This window comes from Schistocerca cancellata, chromosome 2 (assembly GCF_023864275.1).
Source record: "Schistocerca cancellata isolate TAMUIC-IGC-003103 chromosome 2, iqSchCanc2.1, whole genome shotgun sequence".
In the NCBI taxonomy this organism is placed as follows: domain Eukaryota; kingdom Metazoa; phylum Arthropoda; class Insecta; order Orthoptera; family Acrididae; genus Schistocerca; species Schistocerca cancellata.
The window spans coordinates 150,640,842-150,667,321 of NC_064627.1; the positions used below are offsets into that span (position 1 = coordinate 150,640,842).

Consider the following 26,480-nt stretch of genomic DNA (forward strand, 5'->3'; position numbering starts at 1 on the left):
CCATACTGTGTACTCATTACACTGTTCATTCCGTTCAGCAGATCATTTAATTCTTCTTCACTTTCACTGAGGATAGCAATGTCATCAGCGAATCGTATCATCGATATCCTTTCACCTTGTATTTTAATTCCACTCCTGAACCTTTCTTTTATTTCCATCATTGATTCCTCGATGTACAGATTGAAGAGTAGGGGCGAAAGGCTGCAGCCTTGTCTTACACCCTTCTTAATACGAGCACTTCGTTCTTGATCGTCCACTCTTATTATTCCCTCTTGGTTGTTGTACATATTGTATATGACCCGTCTCTCCCTATAGCTTACCCCTACATTTTTTCAGAATCTCGAACAGCTTGCACCATTTTATATTGTCGAACGCTTTTTCCAGGTCGACAAATCATATGAAAGTGTCTTGATTTTTCTTTAGCCTTGCTTCCATTATAAGCCGTAACGTCAGAATTGCCTCATTCGTCCCTTTACTTTTCCTAAAGCCAAACTGATCCTCACCTAGCGCATTCTCAATTTTCTTTTCCATTCTTCTGTATATTATTCTTGTAAGCAGCTTCGATGCATGAGCTGTTAAGCTGATTGTGCGATAATTCTCGCACTTGTCAGCTCTTGCCGTCTTCGGAATTGTGTGGAAGATGCTTTTCCGAAAGTCAGATGGTATATCGCCAGACTCATATATTCTACACACCAACGTGAATAGTCGTTTTGTTGCCACCTCCCCCAATGATTTTATAAATTCTGATGGAATATTATCTATCCCTTCTGCCTTATTTGACCGCAAGTCCTCCAAAGCTCTTTTAAATTCCGATTCCAATACTGGATCCCATATCTCTTCTAAATCGACTCCTGTTTCTTCTTCTATCACATCAGACAAATCTTCACTCTCATAGAGGCTTTCAATGTATTCTTTCCACCTATCCGCTTTCTCCTTTGCATTTAACAGTGGAATTCCCGTTGCTCTCTTAATGTTACCACCGTTCCTTTTACTGTCACCAAAGTTTGTTTTGACTTTCCTGTATGCTGAGTCTGTCCTTCCGACAATCATATCTTTTTCGATGTCTTCACATTTTTCCTGCAGCCAATTCGTCTTAGCTTCCCTGCACTTCCTATTTATTTAATTCCTCAGCGACTTGTATTTCTGTATTCCTGATTTTTCCGGAACATGTTTGTACTTTCTCCTTTCATCAATCAACTGAAGTATTTCTTCTGTTACCCATGGTTTCTTCGCAGCTACTTTCTTTGTACCTATGTTTTCCTTCCCAACTTCTGTGATGGCCCTTTTTAGAGATGTCTATTCCTCTTCAACTGTACTGCCTACTGCGGTATTCCTTATTGCTGTATCTATAGCGTTAGAGAACTTCAAACGTATCTCATCATTCCTTAGTACTTCCGTATCCCACTTCTTTGCGTATTGATCCTTCCTGACTAATGTCTTGAACGTCAGCCTACTCTTCATCACTACTATATTGTGATCTGAGTCTATATCTGCTCCTGGGTACGCCTTACAATCCAGTACCTGATTTCGGAATCTCTGTCTGACCATGATGTAATCTAATTGAAATCTTCCCGTATCTCCCGGCCTTTTCCAAGTATACCTCCTCCTCTTGTGATTCTTGAACAGGGTATTCGCTATTATTAGCTGAAACTTGTTACAGAACTCAATTAGTCTTTCTCCTCTTTCATTCCTTGTCCCAAGACCATATTCTCCTGTAACCTTTTCTTCTACTCCTTCGCCTACAACTGCATTCCAGTCGCCCATGACTATTAGATTTTCGTCCCCCTTTACATACTGCATTACCCTTTCAATATCCTCATATACTTTCTCTATCTGTTCATCTTCAGCTTTCGACGTCGGCATGTATACCTGAACTATCGTCGTCGGTGTTGGTCTGCTGTCGATTCTGATTAGACAACCCAGTCACTGAACTGTTCAGTAACACACCCTCTGCCCTACCTTCCTATTCATAAGGAATCCTACACCTGTTATACCATTTTCTGCTGCTGTTGATATTACCCGATACTCATCTGACCAGAAATCCTTGTCTTCCTTGCACTTCACTTCACTGACCCCTACTATATCTAGATTGAGCGTTTGCATTTCCCTTTTCAGATATTCTAGTTTCCCTACCACGTTCAAGCTTCTGACATTCCACGCCCCGACTCGTAGAACGTTATCCTTTCGTTGATTATTCAATCTTTTTCTCATGGTAACCTCCCACTTGGCAGTCCCCTCCCGGAGATCCGAATGGGGGACTATTCCGGAATCTTTTGCTAATGGAGAGATCATCATGACATTTCTTCAATTAAAGGCCACATGTCCTGTGGATACACGTTATGTGTCTTTAATGCAGTGGTTTCCATTGCCTTCTGCATCCTCATGTCGTTGATCATTGCTGATTCTTCCGCCTTTAGGGGCAATTTCCCACCCCTAGGACAAGAGAGTGCCCTGAACCTTTATCCGCTCCTCCGCCCTCTTTGACAAGGCCTTTGGCAGAATGAGGCTATTATCCCGGAAGTCTTCGGCCGCCAATGCTGATTATTTATCAAAATTTAGGCAGTGGCGGGGATCGAACCCGGGACCGAAGGCGCTTTGATTATGAATCAAAGACGCTATCCCTAGACCACGGGTACCCCCTCATCCCCTATGACCACGTTTGCTGCTACAGCTAAGTCTACTCCTGCTCACCCATCTCCTGTGCCGAATACCAACGCACACCAAAGAGAAAAATGGTCTGGATCCCCTCACGCCCACCTGTTGAAGTGTCAGAGGCCACCACTATGGCACCACCTTCTCCATCAGTCACCACTCCCACCCCTGCCCACTGCAGGATCAAGCAGCCCACCTGGGATGTGACATGAGTTGTGGAGACAGATGCCTCTTTCCAGGATGACATGAGAGAGATCCTCTAGGTCATTTCTCTGTTCAAAGAGCCCCACTGCAGGGCTGTCATTTTCAAACAGCTCAAAATATCTTTCATTTGGAGGATAGGCTCACAAAGGTGTTGATGGGCTCAGCCAGATTTTGTTATAATAGTGAATCGCTCACTACACTATCAGCAGCCCCACCGAGATTTAGTTGCTTGTATTTTTAATGCTAAAGGCGTGAAATGTATGAAGACTGAACTGATCGCCATGTGGACGTTTTGCTTGTGTCAGAAACCCTACCTGAAGCCCGCAGACGATTTTCGTCTCTGCAACATGGTTTTGTATCTCACTGACCAACTCCTTCGATGATATGGGGCACTGCAGTGTCCCTACATAAGACTCTCGTTCATATTCACGAGACTCTCCCACCACTAGAGTATATAGAGGCTGTGGCAGTCACTGTTTCTATCCGCCTTCATTCTATAACTCTTGCTGCAGCGTATTTGAGCCATAACATACCACTTCTTGAAGTAGACCTCCATGTGCTGGCATCATTTGACAAACTCATTGTTGGGGCACATCCGGCAGTCTCGCATTGCTAATCCAAAGGGCAGACTGCTCCTTCAATTGGAAGTCCCTGTAGCACTGTCAGTCCATGGCCCCACACTCTCATCAGTATACTAGTTTGTTCTGACTGCCAGCCCGAAGTTTTGGATGTGGCCATTTTCAAGAACATTGTGGTGCAGTTTTCATTGGAAACATTGCACGAACTGGCCTCGGACCATGACACTATACTCATACCCCTTATTGATGTCGCTCTGTCTTTAGACATCTGTTCTATCTAGACCATCACAGGTTGAGACAAATTTACCAGGATCCTCAACAACAGCACTTGTCAAAACCTCCACCTAACAACGTCTACCAGTCTGGTTAGTGCTGTTGATTACCTAATCACAAATATCCAGAAGGCCATTAAGGCCTCTTCTTCCATTGTCACAAGGCCTTTTACTTCACTGGATGACTTGCCTCCCCTGATGAGCGAACTGGAAATCCAAAGAATCGCTACGGCAGGCTATGGAAGCAGTTTCGAGACCCTTGAGATAAGCATTACATTAGGTGCCTCGAACATGAATTCTGCCACTGCTTTGCTGATTAGAAAACAGAACAATAGGAGGAAAATATGTCCACCTTTCTCCACCAACATAAATCACACTAGCCTGTTGTACAAGTCACATGGCACACCACAGTGAAGACCAACCATCTTATCTGCACAGTGGATGACTTAACTTATGATGCCCTCCGTGTGGTTGAAACTCTGACCAATACATTTGAGGCCCAGAACCAATATCTCGTCCAGGGCCTTATGCCTGATGAGCTCCAAGACGAACACAATTTTCTGGCGGCCATTACCACTTAAAGAAAAAGGCTACATCTTTCTGCACCTCACCTTACATTCCCAGTGGAACTCCTGCAGATCCTCTAGCAGAAGCGTGGCAGCAGGCTTCAGGTTTGGATGGCATCTTAAATGAACACCTCTGTCAGCTCCCATGCACCTCATTGTTCTTATTTACCAGCAACCAAAAATGCTGCCTCACAATAGGGCTTCTTCCCCTCAGTGGAAGCAGGCCAAACTGATTGCCATCCCTAAGCCCTCGAATGATCCTATGGTCCCTACTAACAACAGGTCCATTAGCCTTCTGAATATCATGGCAGAGCTCCTAGAATCTTTGATCCTCTACCACATTTTCCAGCCGGCTGAGATGATCCATCCAAAACAGTTTGCATTCAATCCCCACCTCTCGTCCAACCTCCAATTTCTTAGGATCATGGAACGCGTCATCAATGGCTGTGACTCCACCATGGGGACGCCAGCGGTTTTCCTGGATCTGTAAAACGCAAATTTCGAGATTTGGCAGGACAATCTCATGTACAAAATGCTGACACAGACGACCATCCCAGACACGTATGTCAATATCGTGGATAATTTCCTCCGTGATAGGACCTTCTTGGTTACTCAGCGCGGCAAACACTCAAGCTTATATCACATGTTGATGAGTACGCCTCGAGGCTCTGTGTTGTCTCCCATCCTCTTTAACATTTATGTTAATGATATGACACTCATCCCACATTGCCACCTGGCGCAATATGCCGATGATACGGCATTTTAAGACTTTCCAGCTGGTTTAATGGAGACCACTGGCTGAACCGAGTGCTGCAAAGTATTACCTGGTCTAGTCACATTAATGTGACCACCTCCTATGTTCGAAGTCAGCGTGAAATAGCCACTCACAGACGGCAAGTGGCAGCGCCAGCAATGGAGCGGAGGGGGAGGGACGCGGAGAATAGTGCAAGCGCATTATGCTTGGCTTTGGAGGAAAGGATGAAAATGTTCGAGTACCGCCGCAGTTAAAGCATAGCGTGCATGGTAAACTGGTGCTGTCCACTGCCGGAGTCGAGGCTAATGTGGTTCACAAAGAGCAATAGGTGAGACGAGTAAACAGTGGCTGCGGAGATGTGTGTAGGTGAACAGACGTGCAACGGTTGATCAGCTGCCAGCCCGGATGAACCACAGGGGTACCAATAGTGTCTCCCCAACGATCTTCAGCTAACGTGACTGTGTATGGGCCGCCGCACTAGGCGCCTGGTTCATGCACTCATGCTGACTGCTGTTCATCGACGAACGCATCTGGAGGTCGAGTGGCGCTAGGTGACCTTTTCAGGTGAATCACGTTTCATTTTCCGTCGGACACATAGCCACTGCAGCGTACGGCGCAAGCGTCTGAGAGCAAACACCCTGCAATAATCGTCGGAAGAGTCCACACCAGAGGAGAGAGTTTCATGGTCTGTGGAATGCTTTCGTGGCATTCCCTGGGTTATCTCGCCTTCTGGAAGCCACAATGGATCAATAAAAGTCTGCAGCTATCCTTGGGGAACGTGCCTGTCCCTACACGCAGTTCGTTTTTCCTCGACGCGATGGCATCTACCGCAGGCTATACAACGGGTCACACAGCTCGCAGTGAACGTTCGGAGACCACCAAGATGAGCTTATCGTATTCACGTGGCCATGAAACTCCCGGATTAAAAACCAGTCGAGAATCGGTGAGATCACCTCGATCTGACTGTACGCCCCATGGATACTCTGCGGAGAAACCCAGCTCAGCTGTTCACGGTAATCGAGTCGCGTGACTCCACACACATCGGTACTTTCCATAGCCTCATCGAGTCTCTTGCTGCACGTATCGCAGAAGCTCAGCTACTACACAATTATCACGTGTGACACACCCTACAATGGTGTTTCTGTTAACAGCTCCTAGGTTAGTCATTGCTTTCAAGTGTTTCATCATATGCTCTACATACAAAGTGAAAAACTATTCATGAGAATCTACATCCATGCAGATTTTTCTGCGTTTAAGTATCGTAGTACCTACCAAGGTTTAATCCTATTTAAAATGACGAATGCTTTAATGGCGTAAATTATGTTTAATGGGTATTCAGCGACATATTCTCTCTGTTTCCCAACAATCATTTTAACGATGGATATATTGAACTTCCTGGCAGATTAAAACTGTGTGCCTGGCCGAGTTCGAGTCTCGGCCCGGCACATAGTTTTAATCTGCCAGGAAGTTTCATATCAGCGCACACTCCGCTGCAGAGTGGAAATCTCATTCTGGAAACATCCCACAGGCTGTGGCTAATCCATGTCTCCGCAATATCCTTTCTTTCAGGAGTGCTAGTTCTGCAAGTTTCGCAAGACAGCTTCTGTAAAGTTTGGAAGGTATGAGACGAGATACTGGCAGAAGTAAAGATGTGAGGATGGGGCGTGAGTCGTGCTTGGGTAGCTCAGTTGGTAGAGCACTTGCCCGCGAAAGGCATTGGTCCTGAGTTCGAGTCTCGATCAGGCACACAGTTTTAATCTGTCAGGAATTTTCATATCAGCGCACACTCCGCTGCAGAGCGGAAATCTCATTCTGGAATGGATATATTGTCCGCAGTTATTTGACTCCTTCTAAGCCACTTTGTATTTCTGACGTTATTGCACCTACTGCTATTTATAGTCTGTTACTGAGATTAAATGTTTCAAATGGTTCAAGTGGCTCTGACCCTATGGGACTTAACATCTGAGGTCATCAGTCCCCTAGAACTTAGAACTACTTAAACCTAACTAACCTAGGGATATCACACACATTCATGCCCGAGGCAGGATTCGAACCTGCGACCGTTGCGGTCGAGCGGTTCCAGACTGAAGCGCCTAGAACCGCTCGTCCACACCTGCCGGTCTGAGTTTAAATCTCTGAAGTTGCTCTGTCTGTTTCTTTAATCTGTTTCCAATAGATTAGTAACTGTACCAACATGTATCATACTGTCCGTTTCAGAGACCCATTTAGATCACTATTTCGTACGGCACATAAAGGCAGTGCATAAAGTTTTCTCTCTGGGAAAGTATATTCACGAATTCAAAGTTATTGGACGAACTTTCCATGAAGAACACGTCGTTTGAGAATGTTTGAAATTTTTTTGAAACACAAGGTAAGAGAGTACTTACGAAAGTGACTTCTACCGGTGGACCTGTGACGTCAGCAATTCCGATTCCGACCATATAAGCGGCTCCTGACGTGGACAGCAGTCCTGCCAACACCAATAATGTAAGCCCGTGCATCATTTCGAATCTGAAAAACGGAAAAGGAAACATACTGGTCAGCACAAATTAGTACTTCATGAGTTTACGATCCTGAGTACAGTGGTATAACAGCGTGTCTTTAACCCCTGTGGATTATGTTTCCTGACGCACGTAGGGGAGAGTGCTTCCGATCTCTCCGATATTTCGCCTCAATCAAGCTCTGTAATAGACATTTAATGCACGTTCTTGTTTCATTTTCGGATAATGGGATTTACTATTTATGTGCTTTTTCTGAAACTACAAAAATTATTACGGAAAATTATGGTGTTTTTTCAAATGTAAAAACGTGTTCCAGGTTACAATATGGTCATATATCAAGAAGCAAATAGTCTATTGAAGGTTAAAAGCAGTATAATCAAGAGAAAGTTGTTAGTAATATGTTTAATCATCCGTTTGTTACGTTATTACTCGACCTTCACACTAATAATCTATAAGTGAAATGAAATTAGGTGGTAGTATTATCAAAATACAGTTGTAGACAAATATATTTTAAATCTGCAGCTGTTGGAAACCAACACAAATTTCCATTTTCAACACAGGTAACATTGTTAAGACGTTAATTTGCAGACGTCACATTTTCCATGGTAAAATTTTCTTCTATTTCAAGGTACAAGATGGTGCACAACTGATGAAGTATGGCTTTACTATCCACACCACAAAATACTCTAATTCAAGAATGAACAACATATTCTACATAAATTTCATGTATTGTACAGTACTTAAATAGTATATGTAGAAGTTATCATAGCACACTATAGGGAAACAAAAAATTGTGACAAATGAGAGACATGACTGTAACAGTTTTGGAACTGGTCAATTAACTTGTAATATCTGCAGCGCTAGCGATTTTGGAATGACTGCAAGAAATATTAACGTCAGGTACAAAGAACTTGTAAGGGCATTGAAGGATGAAGTACGCATTCCACATAAGCAACAAAATTTAATAAAAGAAAATAATCATCGCACTGAGATGAAACGGACGTGTCAGCCTAATGCCATAGTAAAGAAGGAAAGGGAAAACCGACTCTGCCAGAAGAATGTTTGGTACAGAAGGCCGTAAATATAAATGAAAATATTTGCAATGACCAAAAGAGCAACAAAAGAAGACCAATATTCAAGCTAATGCCCAGTCTACCATAAAAAAAAGCAACCCACACACACAACACACACTCAGACACACACACACACACACACACACACACACACACACAGTGGCCCACCACACACCCCGCCTCCATCGCCATCCCAACAACCCACTTCAGTCTACCCTTCCTCAGTCAGTCATGTGACTAAGCAGAAGAAACATGTGCAGATTATGTACAAAGAGATATTTACTGGAAGAAATTTGTATTATGTGCACATGTAAGGCAACTAATGGACACAAAATGAATTTAAGTGGAAAATGCAACCGTATATTTGTAAATATAAACATTTAGATTTAAAGAAACTGCCAAAGTCAGTACAAATCAAAACATATGTAATTAAATAATTTTTTATGTATTATAGACCGCTAAAGATGGCTAAAATGAAAGGTGAAACATTTCTAGTATACAACAACAAATTTCAGTTGCAAAAAACGGCAATTTTGTTACCTTCATAATGAAGTTTTTGTAGCCACTGAGGAAAATGACTGCAAATATTAACGACATTCGAAGTCTTAATATTCACTAACGCCGAAGAAAACTGTCTCCACGTCTGACAACATTAAAAACGGTAGCAAAGGGCGGAAACTGCTTATGTCGGCCTCTAGTGAGCATTCCTTCATGAGATTCTAAAATCGCTCACTAGACGGAAATACCGACCAAACAACATTGGGTGTTCCTAGGTACACTATTCTCTATGCGAACACTCTCTCCTACAACTTGTTTCTTTTTTTACGAAATACATAATTTTTATTTCTCAATGACAACAGTTACGTGAAATTTAAAAACTCCGTACTGTGAGGAAGAAACACATATCTCCGGATGCTGATTGTCTTCATCAAGGGAAGTTATGTGTGAGGGAGGGGGGATATAGAAGTTGATAAAGGGACAGAAAAATATAACATTCACTTGATATTCTGACAACTTCTGCAATTTCCCACTTCAAATTTAGAACAGATTACGATAAAATACGTATGACTGCAACACCCTGGATCTTCATCTATATTTCACAAGACTTCTTATGCTATACGGTGAAGAGCACCACCACCACTCCTTCCCTTCTCCTCCTCCTCCCTGTTCCATTCACGAGTGATCAGGAGAAGACTGTCGGTTAGCCTCCGCGATAGCTCTGATTTCTCTGTCTTTCTCGTTGTGAACATAACGGGAAACGTATGTGGAAGGAGGCCATATGTTGTCCCACTCCTCTTGTGTAACTATAAAGGTGCAGATGGGCGTGCGTGTGAGGTTCTCAAGTGGAGCTTGCAATGGAACTGACTAATGGCACACTGTTATTATTTAGAGAAGATCTCCATATATCTCATAAATTTACAATAAGATCAGACAAGGAGAAAATGGAAAGCTCACTTTTTAACGATTTTATAAGATTCGAATAATATAAAGAAAGTACTTAGGTGTATTTATGTAAAGGATCTACATTTAAAAAATCTGTAGGTAATACATATTACATTATTCTTCGAAAAACACAATTATTTTATCATATATAATTTACCATATTTTTTATCTAGCGCCATTACATAAAACGCCATTGACGTTAAGAAAATTTCGGAACATATTGTCGAAAAGTGCCTCTTCTGATTATCCTAAAATTGTCTGTGGTACACGTATTATTTTTATGCTTCTTCTTGCTCGCGTTTGTTATTGAGAAGCTTATAAAAGTCGGTTACATGTTGCGCTAAGAAGAACTGAACGTCTTACGTTGTTGCTGTGAATATTTGCTGGAAATATTATGCTTAGAATAGTGACGTAAAAGTGCTGTACTCACTGTCAATTCCTGCGTCTTTTCATTAATAACTGTAGCTATGATAAAAAGAACCCAACATGCTTTTGCACTACTCAAGAACAATGCATACTGGGAGGCACTACGCCGAGACCAAGAAGAATCCATAATGGATGTCGTCAAACAGGAAAAGTAATATAATTCAGCGGCCCTGGGGGTATACACCTTTCGCCATATGAGCGTACGTCAAGTACTGTCGAACACGTCGTTTTGGTGACCCAGATGCTATGGTCTGGGTACGCATAATGTTTAATAGGTGTACTAACCTCCAAATTTCTGAACACTCGCTCTCACCGGCCAGCGATATTGAGACACTGTACTGCTTATATATATATATATATATATATATATATATATATATATATATATATATATATACCTCATTTCAGGGGTATATTCTGCCCTGACTTCATTTTTATGGATGAAAATGCTCTGCGGATTGAAATGCTAAGGTTCAAATGGTTCAAATGGCTCTGGGCATTATGGGACTTAACATCTGAGGTCATCAGTCCCCTAGAACTTAGAACTACTTAAACCTAACTAACTTAAGGACAACACACACACATCCATACCCGAGGCAGGATTCGAACATGTGACCGTAGCGGTCGCGCGGTTCTAGACTGAAGCGCCCAGAACTGCTCGGTCACATCGGCCGGCGAAATGCTAAGGTGCTGGAGCTCTTGGAACAAGAGGATACTCGGTGAATTGACTGGCGTGCCTGTTCCCCCGACTTAAATCCCATGGAGAACGTGTAGGTTGCGATGGGGAGACACTTCCACGTGCAGAAACGACCATTCAGCTGTTGCCAACCACGCTGGTGAAGAACTGAACGCCCTATCACAGGAAGTCCTCACCAAGATTGTGGACGGCATAGCAGCACGTCGCAAAACATGCACTGTCCTCTCTGATGGCAACACATCCTATTAAGAACCAAGTCCCACCTTTTGCAGTGTCAAGGCGACCACTGACTGCAGTGTATTTATTATTTTTGAATAAAAGTGTGATTTGTGTTCGGCTCATTGCTCATATTTTTCCGGTTCCTCCCATACTATACTGCAGTAGCTCTTTCTACGAAAATAATTAACAATCTAGATCGCCAGCCAAATTTATTGTGACCGGTACCGATCTTCATATGATCATCTTCAGACCTACAGCCATTTCGATGCAAAATGGCTGTGTGTGGAGCAGGAATGATAGTCAACTGCAGGAACAGTCGACTACCGTCATTCAGCGGTTTCTGTTGCACACACAGCCGTTCTCCATCCAAATAGTTGTAGGTCTGAAGATGATCATGTGACAATCGAAACCGGTCACCTTTCAATAAACAAGCCTTGTGATCCAGACTATTATTACTACTTTTAAATATTACATTTGGCTCGCTGATGTCTCGAATAATGTTTTCAAAAGTAAATAAGTTCTTGATGTGTGATCTGTGGTTTTCCCGGGGTACAGAAACCTTGAAAATTTCTCGGGTATTTAGCCGGGTAACGTCGTCCGAAAGGTGCGATATTTCGGCAAGCCGACTTCTTGCCATTTTCAGGCGTTCTTGGTGTCTGTTTGATCTCTGATGGATGCCGACTTTATATAATATCCACTCTTCTCCCGTAACCTCCGTCTGGGCGCTTCCGAGCGGTCCGCGGCCGGTGGTGGGGGAAGGGCGGCGCTGGGTGGTGGGGGAAGCGCGGCGCCCCGCGACAGATCATAGGCCGCAGTCCGTCCGCGGCTACGGCCGCTTGCGGAACTCTGCCGTCGTGGTGACAATGCTTCTTCTTCTTCTTCTTCTTCTTCAGGTGTCCTGACAGGAGCGGATTTCCGTGTAGACTGTCGTTGTGTTCTAATCCTACTCGAAGCTGGATCCCAGGCTTTGCTTAACTAGAAATCGCTGTCTTTATTTATTAGTTCGTCATGCAGCCGGATCTCCTCTGCCTCTTCGAGGAGACAATCCCAGAAGGTGTTCGATTGCTATAGCACCTTTGTGCCATCGTAGTTCATGTCATGTCCATGTGAGATGCAGTGCTCTGCCACGGCAGACTTCATCGGCTGTGCGTTGTCTGTGTGGCGTTTATGTCCATTACATCTCTCCTGTACCGTTCGGATGATCTGGCCTATATATACATTTTCCCGCACTAGCAAGGGATGCTGTAAACTCCCGATTTCCGGAGTCCTAAGTCGTCCTTGACTGAAAAATAAGTTCTTTCTATGCATGGTCCAAGTTCCATTGAGTTATATTACTTGGCAATGACAGGCCAGTATATGTTGCAAACAGTAACGGCCCTTTAACACTGCTTTGGTTTATTCTGTCTTTGCGTTAGACTTACGCAGGTCGATTTCTTATCGTCAAGAACGAGTATTAAGTAAGTCAGTCGAGTCATAAATTTGTTACAAGATTCGGTAAGCTTGTATTTTGTTTACTAAACGACAGTGCGTTCCAGAAGTCTAGGAAGACGGTATCTGCTTCCATGTCGTTGTCTACGGCTTAGTCTTAACGAAATGTCTACTCGTTTGTCTTTACGGCAGAAGAATAACTTCGAGTACCACAGCCATCCATGTAGAAACAGACAAGCCATCGTAGGGAACACACGCGTCCTTCATACAGAGAGGGAAGTTGGTGGCAAGTTACGGGTCTCATCAGACTATTGTCAGTTAGATACTGGTATTTCTCAGTTGCAAAAAGTTTCAAGAGTCTCCTACTAACCTGCACAGCAGGAAAGCAGGTGGGTGAAACTATTTGTATCATACGTTGCTGAACTGTTTCTCTGGCCGTTTAGAAAGATGACATACTCGTACAACGCTCTTTGAAAGCTCTTACTCGAAGTAACGACTGTTTAAGTACTACGAGGCACCCTTCAGTTTCTTCTGCACAAATGATACGGTATTTTATAAAGTGCAGCGACTTTAGAAACTTGAGATACGTATTTTAAAACAGAAGTACTGACAACAACTGCTATATTACGAGTTGATACCGATCAGAAAATTAAATTTCATCGGCAGGATCCATACCTAAATCCTATTGTCCTAAATCGTATTTTGTACACTTCTCGTGCTCTGTCGCACTTTAATACAGAGCCATGCTAAGATGTCAAAATTTCTTTCAAATTGTCGTAAAACAAATGGTTAATATACGAGGTACGTAGAGGATTAAACACAGTATGGTGTGACTTCACGTGTGGCGGACAGCTGTTGAAATTGCTCGTCAATATTTTATGAAGTTTTAGTCTTCAGTTACTTATTTTAAAGTTTATTTGCGTTAATATTTGCTGTAAAAGTAACTTATTATTGGATTTTCATTAATATCAGTATTTCTCTCTGTGTTATTGACTAGAGTGGCCTGTTATTCGTGGTTGTGTTTGCGTTGTTCATCCAAGTCTCACTCGTCAGTAGTGTGTTTACATTTCGCGGCGCGTGGTTGCAGCTGTCACGGTTGTAAAGCTAAGTGTTGGGAACTGGCAAGACAGCCAATCCACTATGACAGGAAGCCGAAAGGCACGCGTTTATGCTCACGCAGGCTGGCGTGAGGTCTGGAACAGGACGAGGAAATGAGACTAACAAATAAAGTACGTTGCTGCTGGAATATTTAACTTTAATCCATAATTGGTGAACATCGCTCTTGACGGTACATGTTTTACAGCATCAATAGTAACTGGTAATGGCGCCTTGCTAGGTCGCAGCAAATGACGTAGCTGAAGGCTATGCTAACTATCGTCTCGGCAAATGAGAGCGTATTTTGTCAGTGAATCATCGCTAGCAAAGTCGGCTGTACAACTGGAGCGAGTGCTAGGAAGTCTCTCTAGACCTGCCGTGTGGCGGCGCTCGGTCTGCAATCACTGATAGTGGCGACACGCGGGTCCGACGTATATTAACGGACCGCGGCCGATTTAAAGGCTACCACCTAGCAAGTGTGGTGTCTGGCGGTGACACCACACTAAGTACTGACGAAGTTGTTTGTGCACCGTTATGCAGTTATTAGATTTAATAGTTTTCAACAGTGTTTCGTGCTGTTTGTGGGAAATAACAATATAATAAACTTTTGGAAACGTTCACTCGCTTGTTTTTCAAAGGTTTCTGTGCGTTGAAGTCGTTTAGTAAATTTCGTGTTTTAGTTTTCAGCTGACGCTTTTTATTGTTTACAGTGAAATATTTAAGTAAAATTTTCATTCACTGTTTTAACTTCGTTGAGTGTTCCAGTGGCCGCTTGAATTTTTGGTTTTACCTAATAAATTTTGTGAAATTTTGTTTGTATTGATATTAGTTGTGGTTCAGCAGTATTAATAAAAGTTCTTAGTAGAGAGAGAATTGCGAGGCCGCTATTGTTAGTTCTATAAACAGTTCTACTGGTGTAATTGAACTTAGGTAACGTAGACGTTAGTTTTTTTTAGTAACTGTAAAATTTTATCTTGAATAAGAAATGTGGACTCTGTCGTAGGTTTGTGAGTAGTGGGTTACGGTGAGGAAATTGTTCAAAGTATTTTCAATGGGGGAATGCAGTGGAGAAGCCAGTGGGCTTTCTAGCGAGATCCTCCCCTGGGAATTCAGAATCTGTAGTAGAAATAAGTTGATAGAGGACGAGGAGCGTAAGATTTCTGCCCTTCAGGTGCAGTTACAATACGCAAAAGAGAAACTATACAGGTTGGAGAGGATGAAGGATGCTGGGGAATGGGAACTGGCAGTTGGCAAGAAGGCAGCTAGGAGGTGGAGGTATTCAGACAGTTGCACTGTGCGTATACGCCAGGGCCGGCCAGAAATTCTGCACGCGTGCGGTGCTCCTGCACATGTGCAACTTCCGGGTCACAGCGTGCACGCCGCAGCCGTGAGCGTTCATGTAGTGCATGTTTCTATGCACAGATGTCGCTTTATCCACTTGCTGGGATACTCTGTACCGACGCATTCTAGTGCTCTCTCCACAGCTTGCAAGCCAACCATGGGAAGGTATTTCACGTATTAAACATTTAAAATACTGTCGCAGTCTACTCATCGAGACGTCTACTTTTATGTTAACAGTTTAACCCAGTAAGACAAGTAAGACAAGTAATACAGTTAACAACCGGTGGTTTTTATTAAGGCAGCCTGACTGAAGGCACGTAAATGTTTTTGATGTAGTATTTAAGAAAGAGACCACTTAGCGACTTCCAACGGACCTTATTCATGATTTCAAATAACATTAAACTAATGCAAGGTTTCCTATAACTAATTCTCGGTGCCTATTATTCAGCGGCACAGCAAATACTGTGAGTTTTCACCAACGGCTACAAAAAAGAATTGCAGTTCCCAGTCATTTTTAAACGACTGAGAACATAGATCTCCCGTCCTTCGTTTTTTCACAGTACCTGCCATTTCTCAGTACTTCTCTCTTAAGGTTACGGTCACCAGGGGTAAACGAGACTGGGTATGCTGGGTATGTTGCGCTCTTGCTTGTACCACATGAACAGGGAAGTGGAGCCGCCGCCGTTCATTTAGGATACATGTCTAATAACAGATGTCGCTGTCGCTCGCTGTCGCACACGTGTGCACATGTGCAGCACTTCCGCACGTCTACACACTGTGCAGTGTTTGGCCGGCCCTGGTATACGCAATAGATTTGACCATCTGTCAAAGTTGAGTGGAGAGGTGCCTCTTGTAGCTATAGGTGTAGGGAACATGCAGGAGTCCTCAGTAGTTAGGAGGCCTAGGTCAGCTGCAAAGTCTAACAGAAAGAAGAAGGTTCTGCTGATAGGTAGTTCACACAGTAGAGGTGTGGGACAGCAGTTGCAGAGGTTGTTGGGGAGTGTGTACCAGGTCACCAGCATTGTGAAGCCTAGTGCAGGGTTGGCTTAGGTGACTGACAGCATAGGGGAGTTATGTAGAAATTTTAGGAAGGAGGATCATGTAGTGATAGTGAGTGGAGCAGGGAATAGTCTTGATAGGGACCGGGAATATGTTGCAGGTGTTGACCTGGTAAAGATAGCTACTCAAACTGCTGGCACTAATGCGCATTTCGTGCAACTGTTTCAGCGTCATGGTCGACCTCATCTTAATGCGGTTGTTAGCCGCGTTAACATGGGGCTGGAGAAGGCACTGATGGCAGAGGGCATGGGTTACATTGCAGTGGTGCCAGGGGAGTCTATCAGTAGATTGGTTTCCACTAGGCATGGCCTGCACCTCGATAGATATGGGAGGGGGAGGCTGGCAAAGCTTATAGGTGACAGTGTAGTGGGTGGTGGTCAGATCACTCATGGAAAAATTCCTGTAGTGGTTGTTGTTAGAGCTGCACCTCTTTTAGACTGAAGTCAGCTGATAGTTATACCTGCTAAGTAACGAGGACGTCATGTTTCCAAGTAGAGAACAGCATATTACATCAGAATATAAGAGGAATTAGAGACAAAATTAGTGAACCGCTTATAGATGTTGGCTCTGAAATTGTTGGTATATCGGAGCACCACGTAAATAACTTGACAAGTCAGAGACTTCCTTGGCCAGGATACAGATTAGCTGGCTGTTTTTCAATGAGTTCCTTGCAGAGTGGGGGAGTGGCCATGTACGTAAAAAACAGTTTTCAATTTGAGTCGATAGGCGTATCACTGCAGTTCACTGAATAGACAATTGAATGTTGTGCAGGGGCAGTTGAATTTAGTGCAACCAAACTCTTGATTTTTGGTGTTTATAGGTCCCCTAACTCTGACTTCAGAGCGTTTCTGCTAAAGCTAAAGAGGATTCTTAATTCACTTTATAGGAAGTAACAAAAATATATGGTGACTTCAACATTAATTTTATATATGATTGTACAAGAAAATGGATGTTGGTAGATCTCCTAAATCCACATGATCTGATGTAGTCTGTGCTTTCTCCAACTGGGGTACAGGGGAAGAGCAGCACAGCCATAGACAATATAATTGTTCATTCTTTATTACTAAATGGGCATTCTGTTAGTAAAAAGGTGAATGGCCTTTCAGATCATGATGCACAAACTTTAACACTAAAAGGCTTTCGTACTCAAACAAATCTCACATATTCGAACTAACTATGTGGGGAAGTTAATCGAACGGCAATAGAGAGATTTTTAAAAGCCGTCAAGGAACAAGAGTGGCAGGATGTTAATAGTTCCAATAACATAGATGACAAATATAATGCTTTCCTTAACACATTTCTCACGCTTTTGATAGTTGCTTTCCATTAGAATGTTCTAAACGGCGTACCAGCAGTAAAAGGGGAATAAGGATATCATGTAGAACAAAGCGGGAATTATATCAAAATGTTAGAAGTAGTCACAATCAAGCTACAGTATCCCATTACAGACAGTATTGTAAGGTGCTCAAAATGTTATTAGGAAGGCAAAGCGTATGTGGTACGCAAATAGAATACCTAATTCAATGGATAAAATTAAAACTATATGGTCAGTTGCGAAGAAAGTGTCTGGTCAGCAGCACGAGTTCGACGATATAATGTCAGTTCGTAGTAAAAATATTTCTGTTAGTTATAAATCAGATATATGTACTGTATTTAACTGTCATTTTCTGGGAATTGCTGGTGAATTAAATTAAAATTTAGTTTCTACTGGGAATCATGTATCTCCCATGGCAAATGTCTTTCCAAGCAGTCTGAAATACTCTTCTGTGATACAGACAAACGGGAGATTGAGTAAATAATTAATCACTGAAGACTAAGGACTCTCATGGATGTGATGCAGTGCCTATCAGAACGTTAAAGTACTGTGCTGCACATATTAGCCCCTGTGGTTAGCCATATTTGTAATTCGTCCTTTAAGAATGGTCAGTTTCCCAAACGATTATAGCATTCAATAATAAAGTCGCTTTATACACTACTGGCGATTAATATTGCTACACCAAGAAGAAATGCAGATGATAAACGGGTATTCATTGGACAAACGTATTATAGTAGAACTGACATGTGATTACATTTTCATCCAGTTTGGGTGCATAGATCCTGAGAAATCAGTACCCAGAACAACCACCTCTCGCAGTAATAACGGCCTTGATACGCCTGGGCATTGAGTCAAACAGAACTTGGATGTCGTGTACAGGTACAGCTGCCCATGCAGCTTCAACACGTTACCACAGTTCATCAGGAGTAGAGACTGGCGTATTGTGACGAGCCAGTTGCTCGGCCACCATTGACCAGACGTTTTCAGTTGGTGAGAGATCTGGAGAAAGTGCTGGTCTGGGCAGCAGTCGAAAATTTTCTGTATCCAGAAAGGGCCGTATAGGACTTGCAACATGCGGTCGTGCATTATCCTGCTGAAATGTAGGGTTTCGCAGGGATCGAATGAAGGGTAGAGTCACGGGTCGTAACACATTTGAAATGTTACGTCCACTGTTCAAAGTGCCGTCAGTGCGAACAAGAGGTGACCGAGACATGTACCAATGACACCCCATACCATCACGCCGGGTGATACGCCAGTATGGCGATGACGAATACACGCTTCTAAGAGGTATGTGATGCCTGCGATATGTAAGCTATAAGAGAATCTGAGACCAAAGAGAACTGTGTAGCAGTAGCAGTAAGTTGATGTTAGCGAGCAGTCGCCTGTCTGCGCTTGTCAGTCCTGTCTGGTGTATCATGTTGGCTGGGCCGGTCGCGGTGCAGCGATGCCGGAGCCTGAGTATTATTGTATCAGGTAAAAAAAAAGCAGCCTCGCGCATATCTAGTAATATTATGTAAACTCCCATGTATATCTTTTAAAAATGTCCTAATAATAACAAGCATTCATTTCAATTTAAAGAATTTAATATTTTTTTTTCAATGCATGATCATTCCGATTGTTGCAAAAGAAAAATCATTTGCTTCCTTTCATAAGTAATAAATGTATAGGCCAGCATCGCACAGAGCTACGCCGAAAAATTTTTAGGTAAGAGCAGATATATTCGCCGTTTGTATTGAGGTAAGAATTTTTCCTTTTTTATTCAGAATGATCTTACAGGGCCATGACGCAGCACTGCTGTCGTCCAAAAATTTACCAGGTTACCGAATTTATTTTTTTATTACGAGGTTTAGGAATTTTTCTGTTTCGAGCTTACATTAAATGAGAAAAGAATTTTATGGGTACATTAAATGGGAACCAGTTTTGTTCAGAGGTTACACAAAAAATAGAATCATATTATTATTATTATTAATTAAGTTTTTTGTGAGGTTACAAAAAAATTAGCATCATTAACCAAATAATATTTAAAATTATTACGTGTGGCGAGGTTACCCTTGGCGACAACCGGCCAGGATCGTATTTCTTTGTGAATCTCTGAGAAGTAGTCATATATCTGCTCTTATTTACTTAAATGTAATTTGCATCTGGCGCAACGCATTTACTAATTTGTCACTCTTTCTTTCACAGATCATCGGCAATTTGTTGCTCTTTGTTGTAATTGTTTGTTCCATTTTTGCTTCGTCTTTGTTACATTTGTGCTAAATTTTGATTTGTGAAAAATGCCGCGAAAAACTGTTAACAGTACATCGCGATGTGTAATGAGTGAAATAGCCGACTCGAATAGCTTGACCGATAATACTTGCAACACTCAGTGTAATAGCGATAATCCTCCATTTACTCACAATCAGTGCGTATCGACCACTAGTAATGATTTTAATTCTAATTATGAGGAAACAAATTCAATTATGTCCAGAGTAAATGTAACAATTGATGACGCGGCGCGTTCCGATACAATGAACGCTGCCCAGTTTGACACACCCGGTTTGCAAAATTTACGTAACCAACAGATAAATTTTTCTCACGAAGATGAACAGTGTAGTCAAAATACGTCAGATTTATTTGATTCCGAGGTTGTGACCAATAATGCACATCCAATTGGCGAACCTGTTCAAGAATCAGAGAATGACCAAATGGTTACCGGTACACAAAACGTGACAAATGCATATACACCATCACACAGCACAGAGAATACAGTAGCTAATTTTGGCATGGATCGAGTCATAGCATTAATGCTACAACTTAGTGAAAATCTCAAACAACAACTTTATGAAAACAATGAAAAACAAGACAACAATCACAAACAACTTACTGAAAATCTCAACAACAAATTAATGAAATTAATGAAAAACAAGATAACAATTCCAAACAGTTGAATGAAAAATACGACAACTTAAATGAACAGAACAAACAACTTAGTGAACAGATTACAGCCGTTGCCGTGCAATGTCACGATACCTAAGAACAATTACGTGAGGAAATTAAGGCTTGTGCTAGGAGCAGTAGTGAATAAATTAGATCTGTGGCACAAGAATTAAATAATACACATGCAGCTATAACTAAATTACTTAGAGATGAAATTAGTGCAGTCGCTAAACAATGCTCTGAAAACGCAACACAATTACGCGACGAGTTTAAATTAATGTCAGCAGAACTTTCACGCACACTGGACGCGAAAGTAGACGCGAAATTTGACCAACAGAACAGCCAAATTGAAGAACGTTTTAATCACCACCAACAAAACAGTGAAACGCGTTACCGTAAATTTATACAGGAACAGAATAAAGTAAAGGGACAAGTCATGGAAACAATTACTGCACTGAGTCAGGAAGATAAGCGTAAATTGTTTAAGAAAGCAAAAACATACGTAGACAACAATATTGCTACAATATCAGACGAAATTAATACTATCAAACAGATGAACGCCGAATTGCATGATGAAATCTCCGATCTTAAAACAAAAACAGACACACTCATAGTAGACTTTCAGACAGTGACCGACAGACTTGAATAATTAGAACTAATACAGGATCCCGATGCCATCAAAGCAGACGTTAAAAAATTGAACGAAACCACACATAAAGTATAAAAACAAATTAATGCTTGTGATACTAAAAACGATGATTGGGTAAAAGCACTGACTGAAAAATATGATAAATTGGCCAGTCGTGTTGGCGTTATCGAAAGTAATAATGACACCAAATCAGACGATACGTCACCAGTTCCGCTTAATCAAACACCCGAATTCCAAAATTTACAGCAGACGATCAGTGAGATAGGTTCGTCTAATAATAGATTACGTAGAAAATTGTCAACTTTACAGCAAGGGGTAACAGAGATGAAAAATGTTTCAGCCTTTAACACATCACAGCATACGCCACTTTGCGAACATTTGTCAGACTCACACAGCCAGTATGATTTAGGTAATTAACAGAGAGTACGTGAGTTAGATTCCGAACAGTCACAGACAAATAGATTCTCATACAATCCTGAACCTGTTCAGATATACAGAGACGATAATTTTGATTAAAAGCACTTTCTATCACTGAGAAAATTTAAAGTATTTAAAAATGACAGAACACAGATTCACCCATTGGATTGGATACAACAATTTAGCTTTGCTTTTCCACCGTCTTGGCACGTGACACATAAATTTATTTGCAGTTATTTGGAAGGCGAACCGGCAACTCGTATGAGACCGATCGCGAGAAATTGCTATTCGGTAGAAGAATTTCAGAATGCTTTTCTGTCAGCGTATTGGTCGAAGACGACACAGCGCGGAATCAAGGATCAACTAATTAGTTTACCGAATTATGAGAACTCAAATTTTCCCACTGTCACGCAATTTTTTGAACACATGGTCCAACAAAACCAATACTTAAGTGAGCCATACAGGGAATCTGCACTTATCCAATTATTTATTTGTAAATTACCACGATCATTAAGAGTATCACTTTTAACAGGACAGCAGAAATAAAATATTTCGGCATTTAGAGATCTGTTACAGCTTTTGGAAGTTCAGCAATCAGATTATTCCTTCATAAACAAAAATTTTTGATATGATAACCAAGGTCAACAAGCATACAGCAATTACGATCAGCCACGCTATTTCAATAGCAAAGGTAATAGACGCTTCAGGAACGACAACCACCAGAACTTTAATAACAGACAAATTTTTAATTATCAGTATCGTCAAAATTATCAGCAACAGGAACCACATTTTGGTAACAGTAGAGGTTTTTCCCAACAACAGCAACAAAACCAACCGGTTAGCATACCTAACCAACAATGCAGTCTTCAAGGTCAACCAAGCTTTAATGTTTCGCCGCCTACGCGTATAGCGTCGGCTCCACCAAATAGTAACGCACAGCAACAAAGTAATAACTACGTACAGAAAACACACCATTTCAATTCTTATCGCAATGCACCGTATAAAAATGACTATCATGACAGACGTCAAAGTAATGAGCACAATTTTCAGCGTACGTTTAATAACAGTCGGTCTTACCAGCAACAAAATCATCCGCAACAACATATTATCATGAATGAACCAGACAGTAGATATCATCCCGAATGTAATACGTCAGGAAGAAATAACAGAACAGTACAAATAGTGGAAATGCCACAGCATCCTCCTGAAAATAATAGCACGTCAGATAGAATGTGACTAGATACAGTACAGGTTGCATCTTCCAGCAACGCAAGCAATACTTCAGATACGCAGAATCTTGTTCATGAAAATGTTATTACTTTTGACGACACACTTTTGTATGAAAAACCAGTTGTTCAAAAAACCATTTCACACCCTGTCATTGAAGTAAAGATTGGATCATCTAAATTTTCAGCAGCAATCGATTCTGGATCACCTATGTCAGTTATAAATGAGGAAACTTTCAACGAATGTAACAATGAGAATACCTATCCTACGTAACCATTAGGCAAAACTAAAATAAAAGGAGCAGTATCTGGTAAAGGAGTAAATGTAAAATTACAGACACATTTATCATTTTGTATTGCAGGTCACACATTTCACTCAAATTTTTGGGTTGCTCCCTTATTGACAACAGACGTTATTTTAGGTACGAATTTTCTGGTACAACACGACGCAATTATTGACTTTCAAAACTCCTATTTAATGTTAAAGGATGAAAATGTACAACTGGCTTTAGAATTTCAGCACTCTTTATCTGCAGAAGAACAAACAATTAATTGTACAGAGGTTATTTCCGCATCACTAACATAGACTGTAATTCCACATTGTTCACAGATATGTACGTACACAACTATAATATTCCACACGAAGCTGACTGTGACGTTATGCAAATGATTTCCGATAAAGTTAAACAGAGCAGTGAAAATACAGATGACGAACGCATGCAATTACGCAAAATTCTTTTACAGCAAGCTCCAGTTTTTGACAACGTCCCTGGTACTATGTCCGGTTTTATGTATGAATTTCAAGTTAAACAGCACGACACAATTAAAGCCAAACATTATCCCATTCCGTATATTCACAGAGAACAAGTTGGAGAAAGAATTGCAAGCTATGCTTGACCAAGGAATTATTGAACCGGCAGTTAGTCCGTACATAAATCCACTCCATATTGTTAAGAAAAAGATGGTTCACTTCGCCTCGTACTTGATTCGCGTCACATTAACGACATTATTATTAATGAAACAGATCGCCCACAGACACTAGAAGAACTTCTACAGAAATTTCATGGTACTGTTATTTATTCCACGTTAGATTTGAAATCGGGACTTTGGCAAATTCAGCTCCATCCGGACTGCAGAAAGGACACGGCTTTTCTCTGTTTTGGTGATTGTTACCAGTTTTGTAAATTACCGTTCGGTTTAACAATTTCTTCAGCAGCATTTATTCGCGGTTTGAATACTATACTTCCGACAGAACTTAAAGATAGAATCACAACGTATGTAGACGACATTCTTATTGCAGAAGCTAACTGGTCTGAACACAATCTGATTCTGGAACAACTGTTACGAACTTTACGTGCACAAGGACTCACAGTTAATCTTAGCAAATCGCACTTTGGCAAAACTTCTATAAAATTTCTTGGACATGTAATTTCAGCAGAAGGCATTGCGCCTGACCCGGAAAAACTTCAAGCTTTACGTGACATTACTGTACCTACGACGAAGAAACAACTACGCAGCTTTTTGGGTTTAATTAACTTTCTTCGTAAATTTATTCATTACTCTGATTTAGACACCCCTAGATTATGTCAGTTGACGGGTAAAAACACTATTTGGTCCTGGGATAGCCAAGCACATTCTGAATTTGTGAATCTGAAAGAAGCTTTGCATTACTAGAAATTTTTCTATTGCTACCGACAGTTCTAACACCGCTTTAGGCGTACACATTTTTCAGGAAACTGAAGAAGATGGCACTACAGTAATTAAAAACATCGCCTTTGCGAGTCGCATTCTGTCACCTGCTGAACGCAATTATTCTGTTACAGAACTTGAAACATTATGTGTTGAATGGGCATTTACGAGATTTAGGCGTTTTCTTTATGGAAGACACACTACCGTTAACACAGATCATTGAGCTATACAGTTTTTACTTTCCGCTAAATTTACACATGACAGAGTAAGCAGATGGAGACTTTATTTACAAGAATTTAATTTTACAATTGTTCACATTCCCGGTACACAAAATATTGTAGCAGACGCACTATCCCGTTCTCTCAGCAACAATCAGCAAGACATCGCAACCAACTACTGCAAAGCAAATTTCAGCGTCATGTACATTCAACAAGTTGCATTTGAAAATTTCATTTCGTCGTCATTACCAGACATAGCACAAGAGCAGAGTAAAGACAACGTATGGAAAGAAATAAAACACCTTTGGCAAGATAGGAATAATGTTACCATTAGAAACAATTACACTGTACGCAGTAATATTCTGTTTCGTCGCTCTCACCCTGACAGCAACAACTGGTTACTATGCATTCCTGACGAGCTTGTTAACAAATTAATTTGGTATACTCATTTAAGTTAAGCGCATTATGGAGCCAGAAAATAATACTGAGACAGAACTGTTATTTTACCAACATGGAGAAACGTATTCGACGAGTTTTAGCGTCATGTAAAATCTGCCAGAAAGCTAAGTCAGACACGACTTCACATATTCCTCCGTTACATCCCATTGTACGTGTTAAATTGAGGCACACGGCCGCTGTTGACATTTTTGGTCCGATTCCCAGAACTAATAGAGGTTTTTGCTACATCTTTGTCGCTGTTGAACTCACTTCAAAATTTGTTACCTGCACTCCGTTACGCAAAGCTACTGCTAAATCTGTTTCGAAAGCATTTGTAAAACATTTTTTATTTCATGTAGGGCATGTATTGAAAGTAATTTCCGACAATGGACCACAATTTCGATCTACTATATGGACACGTTTATTACGAACAAGAAATATATCTCCGATCTATATATCCAAGTATGATGCTTCTTCAAACCCTTGTGAACGATTAGTGAAAGAAATTGGTAAACTGTGTAGAATATACTGCCATAAAAGACATATTGATTGGGACACACATATACTCTCATTCCAGGATGTAATTAATTCCATACCAAATGAATCTACTATGCTATCTCCGACGGTTATACTGAAAAATGTTGAACCACCTAACAAAATTAAAGAATTAGTATCCTTTCCTACATCTCGTCGACTACAACACCATGAAATAATTGACATTGCGCTGAACAATATCAAACGTGCCGCAGAGCGCCGGAGAAGACAGCAAAAACAGGTTTGTACACGCCGTGACTTTGACATTGGACAGAAGATATTAGTGCGTACACACTAGTTATCTAACAGAAGAAAGAGTAGATGTAGTAAATTTGAGCTTCAATATGCAGGTCCATATAGAATTCGCAGCATTCCTCACCCCAATGTAGTACACGTCGATACTCTGAGAACCAGAAAAAGTAAAGGCAATCACTATGTCTCCAATATTAAACCCTTTATTGAATGAACATACTTCATGATTTATCACACTGTAATGCCTTTTCCTGATTTTTATATGACCAATGATGCAATTATTTATATGAACACATACTGATGATTATCATATTTTTTCTTGGCAAGTGCCTGGCCAGGTAAGGTTAGCAGGTCGTTTTTCTTGTCGTTACATATCAGACCGTGCACATTTTTCCATATAAACTTACACATTTTATGACCACCTATGCAATTATATCTATGTGATTATTTACTGATGATTGTCATATTTTTTCTTGGCAAGTGCCTGGCAAGGTAAGGTTAGCAGGTCGCTTTTC

The 26,480-nt window shown here is 41.2% G+C and overlaps 1 protein-coding gene across 1 annotated transcript in view; it reads right to left on the reverse strand.

Annotated features, from left to right (window-relative positions):
- LOC126152040 (neutral ceramidase-like) overlaps positions 1–7,532 on the reverse strand; it is a 243,401-nt gene extending 235,869 nt beyond the window's left edge. The window contains exon 1 of the mRNA XM_049915981.1: positions 7,414–7,532. Within this exon, the coding sequence (XP_049771938.1) occupies positions 7,414–7,530 (117 nt within the window). The 5' untranslated portion in view covers positions 7,531–7,532. The remainder of the gene's footprint in view (positions 1–7,413) is intronic.
- Between the last annotated feature and the right edge of the window lie 18,948 nt (positions 7,533–26,480).